This window comes from Sinocyclocheilus rhinocerous, unplaced genomic scaffold (genome assembly GCF_001515625.1).
Source record: "Sinocyclocheilus rhinocerous isolate Xijiao unplaced genomic scaffold, SAMN03320098_v1.1 scaffold2194, whole genome shotgun sequence".
Taxonomy (NCBI): Eukaryota; Metazoa; Chordata; class Actinopteri; order Cypriniformes; family Cyprinidae; genus Sinocyclocheilus; species Sinocyclocheilus rhinocerous.
Genome location: NW_015652304.1, coordinates 269418 through 288237, shown reverse-complemented (window position 1 = coordinate 288237; position 18820 = coordinate 269418). Strand labels below are relative to the sequence as shown.

Genomic DNA, 18820 nt, shown 5'->3' with positions numbered 1-18820 from the left:
TATATATATATATATATATATATATATAATTTTATTTGACCTATTTAATGTTTATTTTATAGTTTTGACTTTAAAAACTGTTGAACTTTTGCTTTGTGAGTAAAGTTTTAATGACACTCACAGCCAGAAAGCCTGTTGTATTGTCTGGCAGTAATTATAATGGCAAACAATGCTACTCAAAGGCAAACATTAATGTTGCATAGTATCAACCAAACACAGAGACTGTAGGCTTAGCGAACAGGGTGGAGGAGAATCACTGGACTGTGAGGGTTTTGTCTTGGTAATTGGAAAGCACATGTTCCTGATAATTGTGTTCTGGTATGCTGTGCGCCACGCAGCAGACAGCTTTCTCGCTCACATAGCTGCATTCTTTCTCTCTCCCTCCCTCACGTATGCACAAACATAATACTGCTTAATACTGCAGAAAGAAAGCTATATAGTAAAGAAGACTTCTTAAACTTATATTTTGATGAATGTGGCAAAGCATGTTGGCTGGAAACTTGGAAAAATGTATCTGACTAAGCCCTCAAGGTGTGGCTGGATGATGATCTCACCATGAGTCTCACTAAGCCTTTGTGCAACAGTCAAATACATGCTCCTACTTGTGATAGACACGCTCACTCACAGGTCATTCAGACACGGGCCATGCAGTTGGCACAGAACACACTGCAGTAAATCAGAAAATGGCTGTAGATAGTTAGAGAAAAAAAGTTTAAGTCACTTCCTAAACTTCCTAAACCTCTTCTCACCTCTCACCTCATTTTCCAGTGTGGTTATGACAGTACGGTGTTATGTCCTTTATGTCCTCACAACACCTCTCTTGAGTAATATATCCTGTTTTCCCCACCCATAAAGTTCTGGGTACACGCCCAGTGCTTTGATGGGAAAAAAAGCAACTTGGGAAGATTGGAATTCGCAGAAGAGGCATTTTTAAAGGCATTGTACTGGCTTAAGTTAGAAGAGGCAAGAATCAGCAGAAGTTTCCTTACAAAACTAGGTAAGCATTCCAATTTGATCCTAAGAGGTTTGAAGGACAAACTCTATTGTATATTTGATGAGATTTTGTCTGTTTAGAATAAAATAAGATGTTTTCTTCTGGGTAGCCTATTAGCATAACAATTTTAACTAGGGGTTTCTGTGTTTAGGATATTCTTCATTTATTTAACTTGTTTTGATCTCTGTTTGCTTTTTTTTTTTTTTGTGGAAGTTGAGGGCACTTTTCAGATGGTCAAACTGGTCTGTTAGCTGGTTTTAATGTGCTTGAACTGTGGAACACAGAACTTTGGCATCAAGTTAACTGAGTTCCATAAATAAGCTTTCGTGCCCAATGCAAATGTGTCACTTTCCGTTTAATCCCACTCTGCGTGAATATTTCAGTCCTTACGCGCGAGCGTAGGCTAGGCTCACTTGTCCGGTGACTACAAATAGCCGATCCGATTCCATATAGATGTAACGCAAGCCCTTCTCCCTTTACACCAAAGAAGAAATCAGAAACCTGGTATTTATTAATTCAGAGCGTTTTCTCAGATCGCACGCGTGCAAATCCTCCGCGTGAGGTGAATAGATTCGCTGCTTATTATGCGCCGTTTGCTGTGATAAGCCCTGCAGTCGACCTTACGGGAGTTGGGGGGGAAAGTACTCGATCCTTAACCGGACGAAGCACGACCTCAATGTGTCTGCGGCGACACGGCCACCAGAACGACGTTAATTATGAATACAAAGATAAGACAGCAACGGTGGGAGCTGTCTGATAACACAGAGAGCTCGAGACAACTTGTGCACCGTTACCTTCAAGTGCTGACAGCTTGGTACAAGCAAATTATTCACACCCCATGAAGAGACCGAGAACAAGCTTCTTATTCTACGTTTACATACATACACTGGAAAAACGAACACCGCCACTAAATAAAAAATATTCTTAAAGGGACAGTCCACTCCCAAAATTAAATTGCGTCATCATTTACTCACCCTCATGTTGTTCCAAATGTGTCACTTTGTCGTCCTTCACTTCACTGTAGAAAAAAGATGACTGATATTACATATTAATATTACAATGTTGACATTCTCCAAAATGAGTAATGAGTACAATTAGTGATTTACAGCTACATTTAGTTATAGAAAGGATATCTAATAGCCTAAATGAAATACCAGTTATTTTAGGTATCAGATCATTCAGTCATGTTAGGACAATGAGTTAACTGTGAGAGCTGTACTGTAAGTAAGGTATGATCTTGTGGGAACAAGAACATATTAAAGAAATAAGAGCTGTGAACCACCTGTCCACACAAGTGCAACAGTTTATGTGAGAGCTGAACATAAGAAATGCAAACAAAACCTTATTCTCTCAGTCACTTTCTCAACCAAATTCTTTACATTTTCATCCAGTGATGGTTGAAAGTTTGACATTTTTCAGTAACATCAGGAAACAAGGGCAAACCACAAGTAGCCTGGAGGGACATCTAAAGGACCAAGAATGGAATGCAGTTGAAGAAAACTGTGAGGAGAGCACACTAATAGATACTATTGCATTTTTATCTGCCCAGTGATTAGAAATTCAGTTCAATTAATTCAGTTGACCTTGTTTAGGGTAGACACCATAGGTTTTATTCACAGTGTCACCACAGAGCATTTTTTTATTTATTTGGGAAGCTTCTGAACTTGCCAAGCTACAAGCTTAATAATTTTAAACAGCTACTGTATACTACAGTCAAGCTACTGTTTTGAACTGCAAACAGTTAAGGGGGAAATTTATTTAAAAAAAATAACAAATAAAAATCATTTTAAAAACAAATTGCCCTGTTAGTTCTTTGCAGTACATTTTCAAAACAGTAGACTGCAGTGTAGCTTCTTCAAAATATTGAAGTAGGCTATCTTTCAAGAATTATAACTTCACTAAACATGGCACAAACACAATAAGTGATTCTGAACGAATGAACACTTAGTTGGGTAGAATTAACAAACAGTATTAAACTTGAACAGGTCAATTTTAGAATAGAATAACAACACCATAATTTAACAAATGAGTCAAACTATGTATATTTCGGGGACTCGAATCAGTTAATCATTTTTAAAATCTGTTCATTTACATGAACCATCTGAACAAACTGATTCAGTAGAATGAATTGGACTTTCTAACACCACAAATAATGGTACGTTTACATGACAACTAAACAGAAAAGTTTTTCCTTTGCATTTTTGAAAAGTTGTTGCATAAAGACGACAATGTTGTCAAAATGATCCCGTTCACACGGATCCACTAAAATGACAAAAAATGCTGTTCTATTCATGCCAGGCCAGTAGCTGGTGAAGTCACTTTGTTAAGAAACACATGTGCACATACTAATAGACTGAACATGTAATACGCATGAACTTGTCGTCACCATTTTCACAAATGTGCATGTTTGTAGTTTACATGATAACGCAGTGGTCTCAAACTCAATTCCTGGAGGGCCACAGCTCTGCAGAGTTTACCCTTATGAAAATTAGCCATGGTTTTACTAGAAATAAAACCAAAGAACCATGGTTACTATAGTTTAACCATGGTAACCACAAATTAACCATGGCTTTGCTACACTAACCATAGTTTAACCATGGTATGTGTGGTAAAACTGTGCCAAAAAACCATGGTTACTACACTTCTACTACAATAAAACCATGGTTCATTTTCATAAGGGGAGCTTCAACCAGGACCTGCTTGGAAGTTTCTAGTAATCCTGAAAAGCTTGATTAGCTGGATCAGGTGTGTTTGATTAGGGTTGGAGCTAAAGGCCGTTTCTCAAACGGAAGGCTCCATCCTCCAGAGGTCGCATTTGCAGGCTGCATACGTCATCAAGCCTGGTTTATTTCAATTAACTGAGAATTATATTCTATTTATTTTATTGGGAAAATATTATATTCATAAATGTAAATTTTCTTCAACATTCCCAAAGTTACATAATTTTCTTTGTGACTTTAACTACCTAATTATAACAATAAAAAACAGTAATACCAAAATAAGTGTCAAATTTGTGAAATAAATAATTTTGATTTACTACCTCTGTATTTCTTTGTTTTATCTATTTATTCTTATTTATTTTTTATAATTTTTTCTTTGTCTTCCTATATTATTTTTGTATTCATAATGTCATCCAATGTTGTATTAATTGTTGAAGTTCAACCAAATTCTTTACATTTTCATCCAGTGATGGTTGAAAGTTTGACATTTTTCAGTAACATCAGGAAACAAGGGCAAACCACAAGTAGCCTGGAGGGACATCTAAAGGACCAAGAATGGAATGCAGTTGAAGAAAACTGTGAGGAGAGCACACTAATAGATACTATTGCATTTTTATCTGCCCAGTGATTAGAAATTCAGTTCAATTAATTCAGTTGACCTTGTTTAGGGTAGACACCATAGGTTTTATTCACAGTGTCACCACAGAGCATTTTTTTATTTATTTGGGAAGCTTCTGAACTTGCCAAGCTACAAGCTTAATAATTTTAAACAGCTACTGTATACTACAGTCAAGCTACTGTTTTGAACTGCAAACAGTTAAGGGGGAAATTTATTTAAAAAAAATAACAAATAAAAATCATTTTAAAAACAAATTGCCCTGTTAGTTCTTTGCAGTACATTTTCAAAACAGTAGACTGCAGTGTAGCTTCTTCAAAATATTGAAGTAGGCTATCTTTCAAGAATTATAACTTCACTAAACATGGCACAAACACAATAAGTGATTCTGAACGAATGAACACTTAGTTGGGTAGAATTAACAAACAGTATTAAACTTGAACAGGTCAATTTTAGAATAGAATAACAACACCATAATTTAACAAATGAGTCAAACTATGTATATTTCGGGGACTCGAATCAGTTAATCATTTTTAAAATCTGTTCATTTACATGAACCATCTGAACAAACTGATTCAGTAGAATGAATTGGACTTTCTAACACCACAAATAATGGTACGTTTACATGACAACTAAACAGAAAAGTTTTTCCTTTGCATTTTTGAAAAGTTGTTGCATAAAGACGACAATGTTGTCAAAATGATCCCGTTCACACGGATCCACTAAAATGACAAAAAATGCTGTTCTATTCATGCCAGGCCAGTAGCTGGTGAAGTCACTTTGTTAAGAAACACATGTGCACATACTAATAGACTGAACATGTAATACGCATGAACTTGTCGTCACCATTTTCACAAATGTGCATGTTTGTAGTTTACATGATAACGCAGTGGTCTCAAACTCAATTCCTGGAGGGCCACAGCTCTGCAGAGTTTACCCTTATGAAAATTAGCCATGGTTTTACTAGAAATAAAACCAAAGAACCATGGTTACTATAGTTTAACCATGGTAACCACAAATTAACCATGGCTTTGCTACACTAACCATAGTTTAACCATGGTATGTGTGGTAAAACTGTGCCAAAAAACCATGGTTACTACACTTCTACTACAATAAAACCATGGTTCATTTTCATAAGGGGAGCTTCAACCAGGACCTGCTTGGAAGTTTCTAGTAATCCTGAAAAGCTTGATTAGCTGGATCAGGTGTGTTTGATTAGGGTTGGAGCTAAAGGCCGTTTCTCAAACGGAAGGCTCCATCCTCCAGAGGTCGCATTTGCAGGCTGCATACGTCATCAAGCCTGGTTTATTTCAATTAACTGAGAATTATATTCTATTTATTTTATTGGGAAAATATTATATTCATAAATGTAAATTTTCTTCAACATTCCCAAAGTTACATAATTTTCTTTGTGACTTTAACTACCTAATTATAACAATAAAAAACAGTAATACCAAAATAAGTGTCAAATTTGTGAAATAAATAATTTTGATTTACTACCTCTGTATTTCTTTGTTTTATCTATTTATTCTTATTTATTTTTTATAATTTTTTCTTTGTCTTCCTATATTATTTTTGTATTCATAATGTCATCCAATGTTGTATTAATTGTTGAAGTTAAGTGTTTATACTTGCAATAAAAAAAAAACTGAGCATTATATTCGAGAGTCATAAGCATATTACAACAATTTACGCTTAATTAAGAATAATGGTCAAATATATAACTGTTAATATTCTAAAATAAGATCTTCTTTATGACGTATGCAGCCTACAAATGCGACCTCTGAAGGATGCAGCCTTCCGTTTGAGAAATGGCCAAAATGTGCAGAGCTTTGGCCCTCCAGGAATTGAGTTTGGGACCAATGCGATAACGGTATCATTTTCAAAACTTGCACTTTGAAACTCGTTTTAAAGTTTTTATTTTCATGCCCCCAATATGCCATTGTTGTGTATATAAATGGCCAAAACGCATAAAAAGTTTTCAGTTTTTAGTTGAAAATGGTGTTGTGTAAGAGAGAGGCCCGTTTAGGATGACTCGATTTGCAATAATGATTCAGACTTTCCAACAATATGAGATGGGACTCTTTAGGATGAACTGATTCACTAAAATTGCACTTTTCAGCACTACAAATAAAAGAGGGGAGCATTTTGGACAAATCAATTCACAATAATAATTCAGACTTTCCAATGATATTTGGTTGAGGTGAGTGTGTTTGTTTATTCCTTCAGCTCAGCATTTAGTCGTGTTACAATGCTACTTTTTGGGTACATTGGGTACACTGAACTTCACACTGATGAAAAAAAAGTAACAAATTCAGCTAGTATCGTCACTACTTTTAGTTAATTGCTCTCCAGCACTTGATGCTGTTTTGTTTAGAATTTTGTGGCATCAATTGCAGTGCCTTTCTGCGTGGTTTTAGTGCTCGTTTCCATTTGGCAGCTGGCATGTACTGCAAATGTTCATGGGTTTGTTGACTTCTGAATTTCACAGCGTCTCATTACATGACAGTTTGTTTGGGTCCCTTGGGACTAATCACTAGGAGCACCTCTCAATCATCCTGTCTGATGCTTCTGCCTTAGTCTGACCAAGTCTGAGCTTGAGTATCACCTAATGAGCACATCTCATTTAGAACAATGACAACATTTTTAAGACAAAGACACTTCTCTCTGCGGCAAACACAAGTCTCTCACAGCTAAACACATGACTTCATACAAATAAAATCTGTCTTTCCACAGCCACAACTACAGTAATGCAAAACCACACTGGTTGCTCATAAGAGAGAGGATTAATAACCCTGATTATCAGTAAATTCCAGCAGGTCTTCCACCAGTAATTTTCACCCCAAGCCCTGCTCAGGCTTCTCTCTCTCTTTCTCTAATTAGGTTAATAGAGGGCCATCAGTAATTGGAAGGACGGCTGAGCAGTGGTGTAGTGTACTAATGTTAGTGGTGCAGTGTAAGTATTCAGGTGTGACGTCTGTCAGATGGAAGATTTTCCTGAAAGGGGTGGCCTATAGAATTACCCATACGTCACACGCACATTAAAATCACATTAATTTTGTGCGTGCATGTGAGTGTTGCAGCTCATCTCAAGGGAAAATGAAGGCCTTGTTCAGACAGGCAGCAAAATCTGATTACTAGGGATGCACAATATATGGGAAACATATTGGTTATCATCCAATATTATTATTTTTTATTTTTTTTGAATATATGAAATTGTGCATTGTCATTTTTATATTAAGATAACCTTTGACGTCATATAGGCTAATGCTCACTAAGCTAGTCAATTAAAACACTAATAATTTAATAAAATAGTTCAATATAGTCTTCAGCAGGTCTCAAAATTATAATTTTTTTCATTATTATAATTTTTAAATACACAAACTAGTATAGAATTCCAATATCAGTCATTCATCAATATTGTCCAGAACTTTTTTTTTATTTTTAATTTGGTCTATATTGTAACAGATTATTAGAGTACATGTACTCATGTACTCAAATTTGAACATTTAATTCAATTTATTACTTGCAGTTTCCTGTTTCCAAATGTACCTGCAAAATATGAATGAATTTTTTTTTTGAAGTAAATCCTACACCTTTTTTTCAGTGTATACAGTATGTATTTTGTGGAATTGTGGCCTTCATTGGTGTTTTACTGTACCTGGGGTTTGTTATGGATAAGCTTGCTAAATGTCACTGGAAGGAAACCCAAATTAGATCATTAATTATTTGTTAATGTCAAATATGAGAGGATCTACAGTACAAGAAAATGAAATGCAGTAGGTTACACTTTATTGCTTTACTTTGTGTGTCAGTAGGGAAGGTAAAAAGGGTTATTGATCCAAGAGGAGTGGGCATCCTTCAAAGAGTGTGTATGGGCTTTTGTGTTTGTATGTTGTTGGATGAGAGAGAGAGTGTAACAGACATGTAGCAGGCAACCCCAGCGGTAATGTGAGCCTGTGGCCTGAGTGGATCGAATGTCCGTTAAAGATCACAGGTTCCATTGTCTTGTGGTATACACTCTACAGCTCCACACACTCCTCCTCTGCTCCTCTCTCCCTCCTCCCTTCTTCATGCTCTTTAATTATTCTAGCATCATCCCTCTCCTCAGGTCACTCATTTTCCAGTGCCTGCCCTTCCTTTAGTCATCCCGCTGCTAAAATGTCACTTACTAACATTAAGACTCCATCCTAAAAATAGATATTGCAGTGTTTTCCGATCTTTTTATCTCAGGTACCACCGTAACCCCTTCAGTAAGATTTGAGTACCCCTTCATCGATACCAAAAATGAATTCCTATGAACCTACTGTATATGAAATACAGTAAAACAAAAGCCATCATTTTTTACAAATGTTAATGAGAAGATAATAATTATATAAAATTTTTATATTATATTATATTATATTATATTATATTATATTATTATGGACTTGTCATCCGTCAGGTGTTTATCTGTCTTTGGCCTCAGACACGGGAACAGGCCTCATTCCTTTGACCCTGGAAAATGGACTATATCATAATACATTATATTAAGTCATACTTTCTGTTTTTTAGGCTAGGCTTAACAAAGCTACATCAAATTATTTACTTATATTAATATTTATTTATAAGTACTCCCTGAAAATTACCTCCCACTGTTAAAACCAAATTTTCAAAGTTGTAAATAAAACAGATTATTGGAGCACATTTTACAAGACTTACACTCTAAAAAAAAATGCTGGGTTAAATGCAACCCAGTGCTGGGTAAAATATGGACAAACCCAGCAATTGGGTTGTTTTGACCCAGCGGTTGGGTTACTACCCAGAAGGTTGGGTTAAAAATGTAACCCAACCGCTGGGTCAAAACAACCCAATTGCTGGGTTTGTCCATATTTTACCCAGCACTTGATTGCATTTAACCCAGCATTTTTTAGAGTGTAAGTGTTTGAAATTTCGTGTTTAATTATTTGCCTTTCTTTGTAATTATTTGTGAAATTTACCTGCAATTTCGAAGTGAAAATCGTTTGTAAACTCTTGAGGTACACATATAGTGACAGGATGAAAACTGAATCTTTGTTTATAATGTCTGTTCTTCTCTCCTTTATACAGTTACAAATATGGAGGGTGCCATTAAAACAGTTGTTATGCAGTTCCTGTCTTCAGCACGGGGAAAAGAGAGCCTGGGTGGGAAGAGCTTCCAAAAGTTAGTTCAGAGTCAGCTGGGAAACATCCTGGGTGTAAGTAACAAATCTCTCATTTTGCTCCATTTAGTTGACACATAACATGTCCATGGACTACAAGATAAAGATTTTAGCCTCAAGGTATACATAAGTGAGTATGTTTGTTAAATAATTGTTTAATCACCCTTTTGCCTTCACTGGTTTATTTTAGGTGGTCCTGTCATTTACAATTAATGTGACAATTAAATTAAAAGTACAAATATTTCATAATCTCTCAATTAATATGAGGTCGTAAGTGCTGCATGCATAATAATTATAAGAGAATTAGCTAAATTAATTAAAAGTAAAAGTAGTTTTAGATGAAGTATAGCATGTCGCAACACAGAACAAAAAAAAGTCAAGACTGCACTTCATTGGCTGTCTGTGTTTTCTGGACTAATCTTGATTGGGCAATGCTAAATAGTTGAGGATTTCACACTCTCTCTGTCTCTCTCAGGACACTGACAGCTCTTCAGCAGTGAAGGACATGATGAAAGGCCTGGATGACAACCAGGACGGGAAGGTCAGTTTCCAGGAGTACCTGACGCTGGTGGGCTACCTGGCCAACTCACTGAGTGAGCAGAAAGCACAGAGCAGCGCAGCCGGTGGACCATAAGAAGCCCAAAAAGCATTGATGACACTTGGGTTGATGACACTGACAATCATTTGTAATGCTGGAGTCTTGCACCAGTAATGAGAGACTGGGGATAGTTGTCACCATTTTTTTACTTATTAAAAAGTTTTCAAGGTAGCTTGCTTTAAAAAAAAAAAAAGGTCAAACCATTGTTTTGGCCAAAACACACTGTATTAATAAATTGTGTAAAATTACCGTAAATTTACATACATAACAAAACACAACTCCTTTAGCCCTTGTGACTTCCTGTTGTAACAACTAGCCTTGGTCTCCAATGCAATATGAAATCTGCAATGATCTGAAAACACTTTTAAAGTCTCTGATATTACAATGAAATTATAAATCTGTTTACATGTACTCGCATTAATGAATTTATAAAACAATGTCTGACCTGTGGCCATGTACAAGTGTTAAATCAAGTAACTTTTTGTTGCATAAATGTTTGCTTTTTTTTGTTATTTTTGCTTTCAATGTAAACAGGTGTTTTCATATATGATTTAATTGTTTTACTGGGAACGAAATAGGCTTGATTAGTGCTTAAAACAAGGCATAACTGGTGAACGCAAGCCATCAAATATACTAAAAAGAGAGTCAATGTCAATGTTGTACACATCAGATTTGTCCATTTAAAAAAGTTAAATTTTACACAACTGGAGAAATGTTTTTGTATAACCTTTCAATTAAAATATGGAAATAATGACAAAATTGAAATTTTAGTCATCCTTTAACTTTCAGACATGTAATACAAGCTAAAGATCATGGTGTTCTGGGTACAGCCTGTGCCCTAGCATGAATACATGTTTTTATGTGTACACATTTTGTGTGTTTGTCAGTGTCCTTTGAATTTGGCCATTCGTGTGTGTTTTCAGTCCCAAGCCTTGGCTGGCATACGTGTAAGGACACCATTTGCTTAATGATGAATTAACACCTGTGCAGCAGTATCAGGTGTGACAGGACCACTTGTAGTCAGATGCTAACACACACACACCTGAGAGATTATCAACACCTCTTAAAGACCCTTGGGTTGTTAGTAACTACATTTGTGCCATGTAACCTTGTTTGGCCTGTAACATAATCAGTCCTCAGGCACCTGACCCCATTTCATCTTATGGCTTATGTGCCATTATGCTAATAATTGTAGAAAAGTGCATCAAGAAATTAATTACAATTATATAGACTTATATACTTACATATATAAATGTGTTAGATAGATAGATAGATAGATAGAATTACACCATTAATAAGTTTGACCAATCCCTAATTATATTATATAACCTTTCATTACATAACTTAAATAATATAGACATTAAAATATAAAAAAGACACTTCTTTATATGTATAAAGCACATTTTAAAGCATAACTGCTGGTAATGTAGTATTTCTATAGCTCGGCTGATTTTCATTATAGCGATGTTTGTGTCTAAGTCATCAATTACAGCAGATAAATCATTTAGTTCGGGGTGCTGAACTATCACGTCTCTAAAAGTTTAATGTGACAAGCACCAGTACATATAACTAACCTTTAGGATCAAACATATCTATTTACCCAAAAGCTCTTCTTTCAGGTAAGTCCAGGTCTTGTATATACATGAATGTCATGTTGTATCATTAGATAAGCTTGAAAACATGACTGGTAACATTTAATGAAACAATAAAGTCCATTACATGTACATTTTAAAGAAAATTGCCTTATATTTTCAAATTGATTCATTCAAATCTTATGTTGATACATGTAGTCACGTTTATATATATTCATGATTCACAAACTGAGTGTCGATCAATAAAACAAAACATCGATTATGTGGCTTGATTTCATTTGCTCAAGTTACCGTCTAACTCAGAGAACTTTCTCTCTTTCAATTACGACGATCAACATCACATTTACTCCTTTAAATAACACTGTTTTCACATTTTTTCTTGCATCGTGAATGTGTAAACAGAGAGGACAAGAGGTAGGCAGAGACAAATGAAGGATGGATGGAGGAAGGGAGGAGGAGTGTAAGGTATGGTGGGAGGAGGACCAAGTAGGTATATAAGATGCTGGCCATCGCCTCCCGTCTTCACCAGCATTCATCTCTCCTCAAGGAACAGAAGAGCAACAACCTTCTAACAGCAAGGTAAGGGAAAGAAAAGAATGGATGGAAGAACAGACAGTAATTGTGAATTTTTTAGAGTTCGCTTTTGTGCTGCCTGATGTTTCTAATGAGCTTCTGGACATGACATGCTTGGTCAGATCATGTGCTAAAGAAAAGTTTGATGTAATGAGCTGCTATTGGACAAAATTCTTTAATGTGGCTCTCCACCTCCAGTTCTGCGTGGCTTGTGGCTCATCTCCATAAAGTATCTGAGGAGGCTTTTCTTCTCCACTGAAGTTATTTTTGCCAACACAACCCAATATGTCTATCAGTTCATCCATCAGGACAGGGCTAAGCTCAAACCGAGGGCAATGCTTGGTTAAATATGTGTGTGTGTAGTGAGTTGTGGGCACTGAGATTGGCTCGGATTACACTTGGCCGAGTAACTTCCTCCCCAGGTTCTGGAGTGTTTTTTCCAGTTTAGGATTTCACCCTTATCAGGCGAGTCACATTTCCCTTCTGTAGTTAAGTTAAGCCCCTTGTAGGATGATCTGGAGAGGGAAGGAGGGGTCAAAGCATGTTGAGCTGAGAATGTATTACTGCTTCTTTTGCAATGCTTTTACTGTTGTGGTCTGAAGAAAATAAGTCTGCCTTGTGCTTTTAAATATTTAAAAATGAGCCAGAAACACTCCCCCTAAAGAAAACCTTTTGTGCATCCTTGAGTGCATTTATAAGTCTAAATACAGCCGCTCGCTACAGTGACCAATAAATCTTTCTTTCCAGAATGTCTAATGTTCTAAACTCGGAGAATGCCTCCACTCTGGAGAGCGCCATGCAGCTGATGATCCAGACGTTCCACAAGTACTCTGGAAATGAGGGCGACAAATACACTCTCAGCAGGCAGGAACTCAAAGAGATGCTAACGCAGGAGCTGGGCAACTACCTTGGGGTAAGGAGAAAACAGAGTTTTGATTTCTTTGTGAAAGTCAGATGTTTCTGAATAACTTTATCTGCGTCTCTCTTGCTCCACAGAATGCACAGGATAAGGATGCGGTAGATAAAGTTATGGGAGACCTGGATTCAAACAACGACGGTGAGGTGGACTTCACAGAGTTCGTCATCCTCGTTGGTGCCCTCACTGTCGCCTGCAACGACTTCTTCCTCGAGTATCATGAAAAGGATGAAAAGAAGGCTGAAAAGAAAAAGTAGAGTTGCATTTCTCCGAACAAAAGCCAACACATGACCAGCGAATGATGATGAGGGGGAAATTAGGGGAGAAAGGGAATATGTGTGTGTGTGTGTTTGTGTGTGTGTATGAATCTTCCTTACTGATACTTAAAAAGTTTCACATCATCTCTGCATCCACATCCTGCATGCATGCAATCCTGGGTACACAAAATGTTCCATGAGGCACAACATGTTTCCAACCCCTGAACCTATTAGACGCATTAGGAATGAGATTTTGACATGGTCTTTGTTGAATATGTGAATGTGTTTCTTCCTTTCTTTTGTTTTTTAACAATTGGGAGTTGTTAATTTTAAAATAATCTCTCCATATAACAATAAACCGCAGATTTAAAAATAAATAAATGCAGTTGGTGTGCTTTTTTCGCAGCAAGTGCAGTGGCAGGGTGTTTGTTAATGAACTGTTTCGTATTTTGTCAATGATACGAGGATGGAACAAAAATGGGTTATAATTAACGACTTTAATTAAAACACTGATGAAAATGTAACGAGAAAAAACACAAGGCATTAACAGTAAGTCTTTTTTTTTATTTTAGAAAGAATGATTGTTTGGACATCCAATTAGTCAGTAACGAGTGAATTTCCCATATGCAACTTCCAAACCGCACTAATGTATAGCTATGCTATACATTAGTGCATAGTGCACACTATGCACAATGTATAGCTAACGATAACAGGTTCTCAAATGTGAAGCACCAAACTTTAACGAGTTCTCAAATCCTGCACACATTAAAATATACAGTAGGCCTATATTGTACCACATTGACGATTGTCACGACACCCAATGAGGAAGGGTTGTGTGGAGTTTCTGTACTGATGTAAACAAACTAAATGGTTCGTGCACGCCAGATTCAAATTGTGGATTTTGAATGAATGCGAATTAAATTACAGTCCGTTTTTACATAAAGCAGTCGAATTAATTCAGAAGACTTGGAATAAACCACACATCATGGACTACTTCTATCATAAAGATTATAAATTGTTTATAAATACTACAACATAAAAACGAATCTGAATGGCCTAATTTTACAAAAATAGATATATAGATATATAAAGTGTACAGAATTCTTTTTAGCTAATAACTCAGCAACTGTGATAGAATCAAAATTATTTTTTATAAATTTTAGCTTTAACCCTGAAAAAAGGTACATTTCATTTTATTGATTATTGATAAACTAATTTTAATTTGATTTAAAAAAATAATTTTTTTAACTCCTCCTAAACCGTTTGGTCAGTTCTTCACCAAACTTTGCAGGCCAGCTCTAGACGTTGCTGGCAAAAATAATTTAGATTTTGTTTAGCAGATACAATTATTTATATTTGTCTGGATTGACCCAATATGACTAACATGTCTATGCGTGCACAAAGTTAAAACTTCTCAAACCTTGTCCATATGGAGAACAGGTCATTTTGAAGAAACAGGTTTAGTTTCATGAATTTTGAAGCTGTATATTAAATTTGGGTAGAATTGGTTAGGATGCACTAAAATACGTTTTTGCTAATAACTCTGGAACCATTAGTTACAATCAAAATTCACAATAAAAAATATTCTGATTCCTTCAGTGTCCCCAAATCAGTTGATTGAATATTTCTGCAAAAAGCATTGCTAAGATATCAGTTAACCGATGGTCTTTTTCCGAGCTTATGTATATCTGCTGAATGCAATGTCCATGTTTAACAAAACTGGACACACAATTAACACATCCATTAAGTTAAAAATGTTGGATGTCCGTATCCTCTAACATATTCTCTAATATGACTCAGTCACCTCAAAAACTCTCTTATATACTTTATTATATTTTTTTCTTACAGGGTTTCTTATAAATTCAATTAAATTATACTTATCTTATAAACGTCTACACTTGTCTATCTTATACACTTATCTATCTTATACACTTATCTTATAAAATGTCTTACAGATTTTTTTAAGAAGTATATATAAATTTAAAGACTATACAAATAACTATTACAAGTATTGCTGCTTCAAGTCGAGGTGGCAGACACTACCAGGACATGCCGGCCCTCACAAGATGCTAGGGCTTGAGTGGAGGGATGGAAAATCCACTCATATCAGCCCGCCAGATGCAAAGCTGACTGAAGATAGAAAACAACAGGTTGGCCATGACAGGAGTTGTTTTCTTAGGTTCTTCATGTCTTACTCCGTGACCTGATAAAAAAACAAAAAACAAAAAAACAGCATTAATAGTCTAAATACATTACAAATTTGATTTGGCAAACCAAACCAAAAATGACAAAAAACATTTAGCTCATCTTTAGACTTAGTACCTTAAACCAGTCACGGAGATGCATCTTCTCCAGATTGATTCTCTGCTGTGGATCAGACTGCAGACATGAAGAAATCATCTGGCAGCATTCTGTCCAAAAAGACGAGAGATGTTTGATTTATTAGCTTATTCGTTACTCCTACTCTCTTTCAAGCTATCAGTCTTTTTTGTGTGATTTCGAATACAGAGTGTCCTTCGTTCTTCTTTGATGAAGATCTTACCTTGTGACAGGCCAGGTCTGGCCCAGCTCCTCTTACTGATCAGATCCAGGTGGGATAACATCCGCATGGCATCATGAATAGAAGGATCCCTAGCGACCACACTGTTGTCGGCTTTGCATGGTATCTGCCGTTCACGGTGACCTCTGGTGGACAGTACACTTTTGTGCCTGGAGGAAAGAGGTTTTGTCCATTTAACACATTTCCACATCATGTTGACTGTATAGGATGCAATTCTGTGAGATAATTAACAAAGCAGTTCATAACACATACCACTGAAGACTTCGTAGCCAAATCTTTTAATTTGCACACCACACCCGAAGTCAATCAATTTCACCTCCATGGTGTCCTGGTTTACCAGCAGGTTCTCCATTTTTGTGTCCTGATGAAAGACACCACGCTTGACACAAATGTTAGCGGCTTTAATGACCTGCCGCATGATGTTTCGTGCCGTCCCCTCATCGAGACTCTCTCCGTGGAGCTTTAGGAAACTTTTTAAATCCATGCAGGGCACGGGCCGCTCCATGACCATAATGAAGTGGTCTTTGCTGTCCTCCCAGTCCAGAATTCAGGGGCGGACTGGGACAAAAATTACCAGGCGGCCGGCCGTTGCCGACTGGGCCAAATGCTTAACATTTTTTTTATTATTAACATTATTATTATTATAACCACAGAGAAATCGTGCAAGCGATAAAAACAAAACAAAACAAAACAAAATTTTATTTATTTATTTATATATATTTAGAAAAAATCTGACCGGCCCACATTAAACAAAATGGTCCGGCCCCTCTGGCATTTGGCAGAATTGCCAGATGGCCAATCCACCCCTGCCAGAATTTTTATGATCTCAGGAGCTCTGGGGCTTTTATTGGCCATGAGTGTCAGGCCTATCTCCATTGGGATGCCTTCGGGATGACCAGGCCAGAGAAAAGGAAATATGATGCTTAGATTGAGATGGTTTCCAGAATAATGACTTGGTTCACAAATCAGAACAGTTTGCCTACTGAGAAATACTTTTTAGTCTGTGATTAATATTAATAAAAGATGTTATAAATTGAAAACAGTGACTGGGAAGCAGTAATATAGAGAGTGCAGCCTACTCACCACTCTGATATATGGCATGTTTGGTGACTTCACTGAAAATTTCACAGCCACCTGATCAACAAAACAAAAAATAACAATTAGCATGTGCACAGAGGTCATATCAGTCTAGCCATTAATTCTGAAGAGATAGGCAAAGTTTTGTAAGTAAAAGACATTGAAACCTCAAGTCCATCCTTGCAGCGAGTCCCTTCGTAGACAAAACCAAATCCTCCTTGACCCAGTTTTGGGCCGATTTTCTAATGGCTGCGGATGTGGCCTATTAAAAGATAAACAATTGCAGTTAGTATGAAATACAACTTTATATATACATTTTATTTCATTGTAAAAAAAAAAATTAAGTACAATGAACTTTAGGTGTTTGTCACTTACAAATTCAATTACATTAAAATGAGTTGAATCTTGTATAACATAAAAAGCTGAAAATTGCTTATTTTTATGAGTTATTGTAAAAACACGTCATGACTTATTGATCATTGTTTATAATTAATAATAACATTTTGTAATTCTTATGGATTTATTATTCTTACCTTTGCCCGGGACATCCTGCTCTAGCTGTTCCTCAGCAGCTACAGGGTGGACTTTAGAAGCTGGAGCTATAATATGAATCAAATCAAATAAATCAGTAAAATAACATATACTCAAATTAGAGTGGTTCTTCATTTAGGGGCACATTTGACTTGATATGTTAAAATTAAACTTCTCTCAACAATGTGAATTGATTTAATCAATGTTTAAGCTCTAACATACTGACTGGTTTGGTAATGACACCTAATAAAGCTATTCCCAGATCATGCTCTGATCAAAAACCTTTAAAAAAGTGATTCTTAATTTAAAAAATAAGAACAGAAGAATTGTAATTGAATAATGAGCCTAAAATCAAAACATGACATGTTGATGTGATTGTACCATCTGTAAATGTCCGATATGATCCGGCTTCAGCCTGGTGCTTATTCTCAGCTTTAGCCAGATCGTATTTAGTGGCTCTCTGGTGAGGAAAGCGGAGAGCTGGCCACCTCCAGAAGCTCTTATTTCATGATAACAATATTTGTCACTCGATAAAAGTCAGATAGCAATCAGTCGATCAATCTATACTCCGAAACTTCAACCCACAAAATGAGCAAGTTCCAAGCCAGGCGAGACTTTCTAAATGTGACGTCATAACAGCTTGCGCAGAGGAGCTGAGAATAGGGGGGAAAAAATAAAATAAATTTGCATCAAGTGGTCTGGTCTATTGGGGTTTACTATTCGGTCAGAATTCAAGGCCACGTTCACACAGCAGCAGAATAAGGCTGACAGGCCATTTGTAATAATTAATACGGTTAATCCTTAAAGGGGTCATATAATGTTGCTAAAAAGAACATTCGGAAATGTTACGTCCCTTACCATATTGTGATGCCTTGTCCCGGCTGGAGCTATGAGACAAAAACATGAAAACCCATTACAAACGAGGCATGTGTTGCATCCAGTGGGGACATAATTACAGATTATAATGACTTATACTGTCTTTGTATGCATTGCGTTGTATCGTGCCGCGTAAACATAAAACCATGTCTGCATTTGTGATCGGAGAAATGACAAACAAGCGCTACACTACACTGTCCAAAACTCGCGTCTGAATCATCGGTGGCAAATCCTTTAAATGAAAACTTACTTACAGTCTGTGAGTCAGAACAGCCGGCATTGTAGTCTACTCTACCAGGATCAGGAAACAGTCCTCCATAAAATGCGCTG

The 18820-nt window shown here is 36.4% G+C and overlaps 3 protein-coding genes and 1 pseudogene across 10 annotated transcripts in view; 3 read left to right on the top strand and 1 right to left on the bottom strand.

Moving 5' to 3' along the window:
* Positions 1–104, top strand: part of LOC107714683 (pre-B-cell leukemia transcription factor-interacting protein 1-like) — a 24191-nt gene extending 24087 nt beyond the window's left edge. For all 7 annotated transcript variants that reach the window (XM_016520619.1, XM_016520621.1, XM_016520617.1 and 4 more), the window contains one exon: positions 101–104. The gene's annotated coding sequence lies outside the window, so the exon portion shown is untranslated. The remainder of the gene's footprint in view (positions 1–100) is intronic.
* Positions 1–10862, top strand: part of LOC107714721 (protein S100-A16-like) — a 12186-nt gene extending 1324 nt beyond the window's left edge. Inside the window, exons 1-3 of one of the 2 annotated variants that reach the window (XM_016520688.1) lie at positions 895–997; positions 9419–9546; positions 9986–10861. In XM_016520688.1, coding sequence (XP_016376174.1) covers positions 9427–9546; positions 9986–10144 — 279 coding nt within the window. In that variant the 5' untranslated portion in view covers positions 895–997; positions 9419–9426 and the 3' untranslated portion in view covers positions 10145–10861. Of the gene's footprint in view, positions 1–894; positions 998–9418; positions 9547–9985 lie in introns of those variants that run through there. The other variant, XM_016520689.1, reaches the window with a different exon arrangement.
* A 1098-nt stretch (positions 10863–11960) lies between these two features.
* LOC107714712 (protein S100-A1-like) lies at positions 11961–13804 on the top strand. Its single transcript, XM_016520673.1, has 3 exons — positions 11961–12279; positions 13021–13186; positions 13270–13804. Exons 1-3 carry the CDS (start codon positions 12200–12202, stop codon positions 13444–13446), a joined length of 423 nt encoding a protein of 140 aa, XP_016376159.1. The 5' UTR covers positions 11961–12199; the 3' UTR covers positions 13447–13804.
* Positions 13805–15587: 1783 nt separating this feature from the next.
* On the bottom strand, positions 15588–16900 carry LOC107714723 (serine/threonine-protein kinase pim-3-like; annotated as a pseudogene).
* Between the last annotated feature and the right edge of the window lie 1920 nt (positions 16901–18820).

Excerpts from the sequence above, each read along its gene's own strand:
- LOC107714712 (XM_016520673.1), top strand. The coding sequence starts at position 12,200 with ATGCTGGCCATCGCCTCCCGTCTTCACCAGCATTCATCTCTCCTCAAG. Across the intron at positions 12,280-13,020 it reads AACAACCTTCTAACAGCAAG|AATGTCTAATGTTCTAAACT; the intron begins GTAAGGGAAAGA and ends CTTTCTTTCCAG. Across the intron at positions 13,187-13,269 it reads AGCTGGGCAACTACCTTGGG|AATGCACAGGATAAGGATGC; the intron begins GTAAGGAGAAAA and ends CTTGCTCCACAG.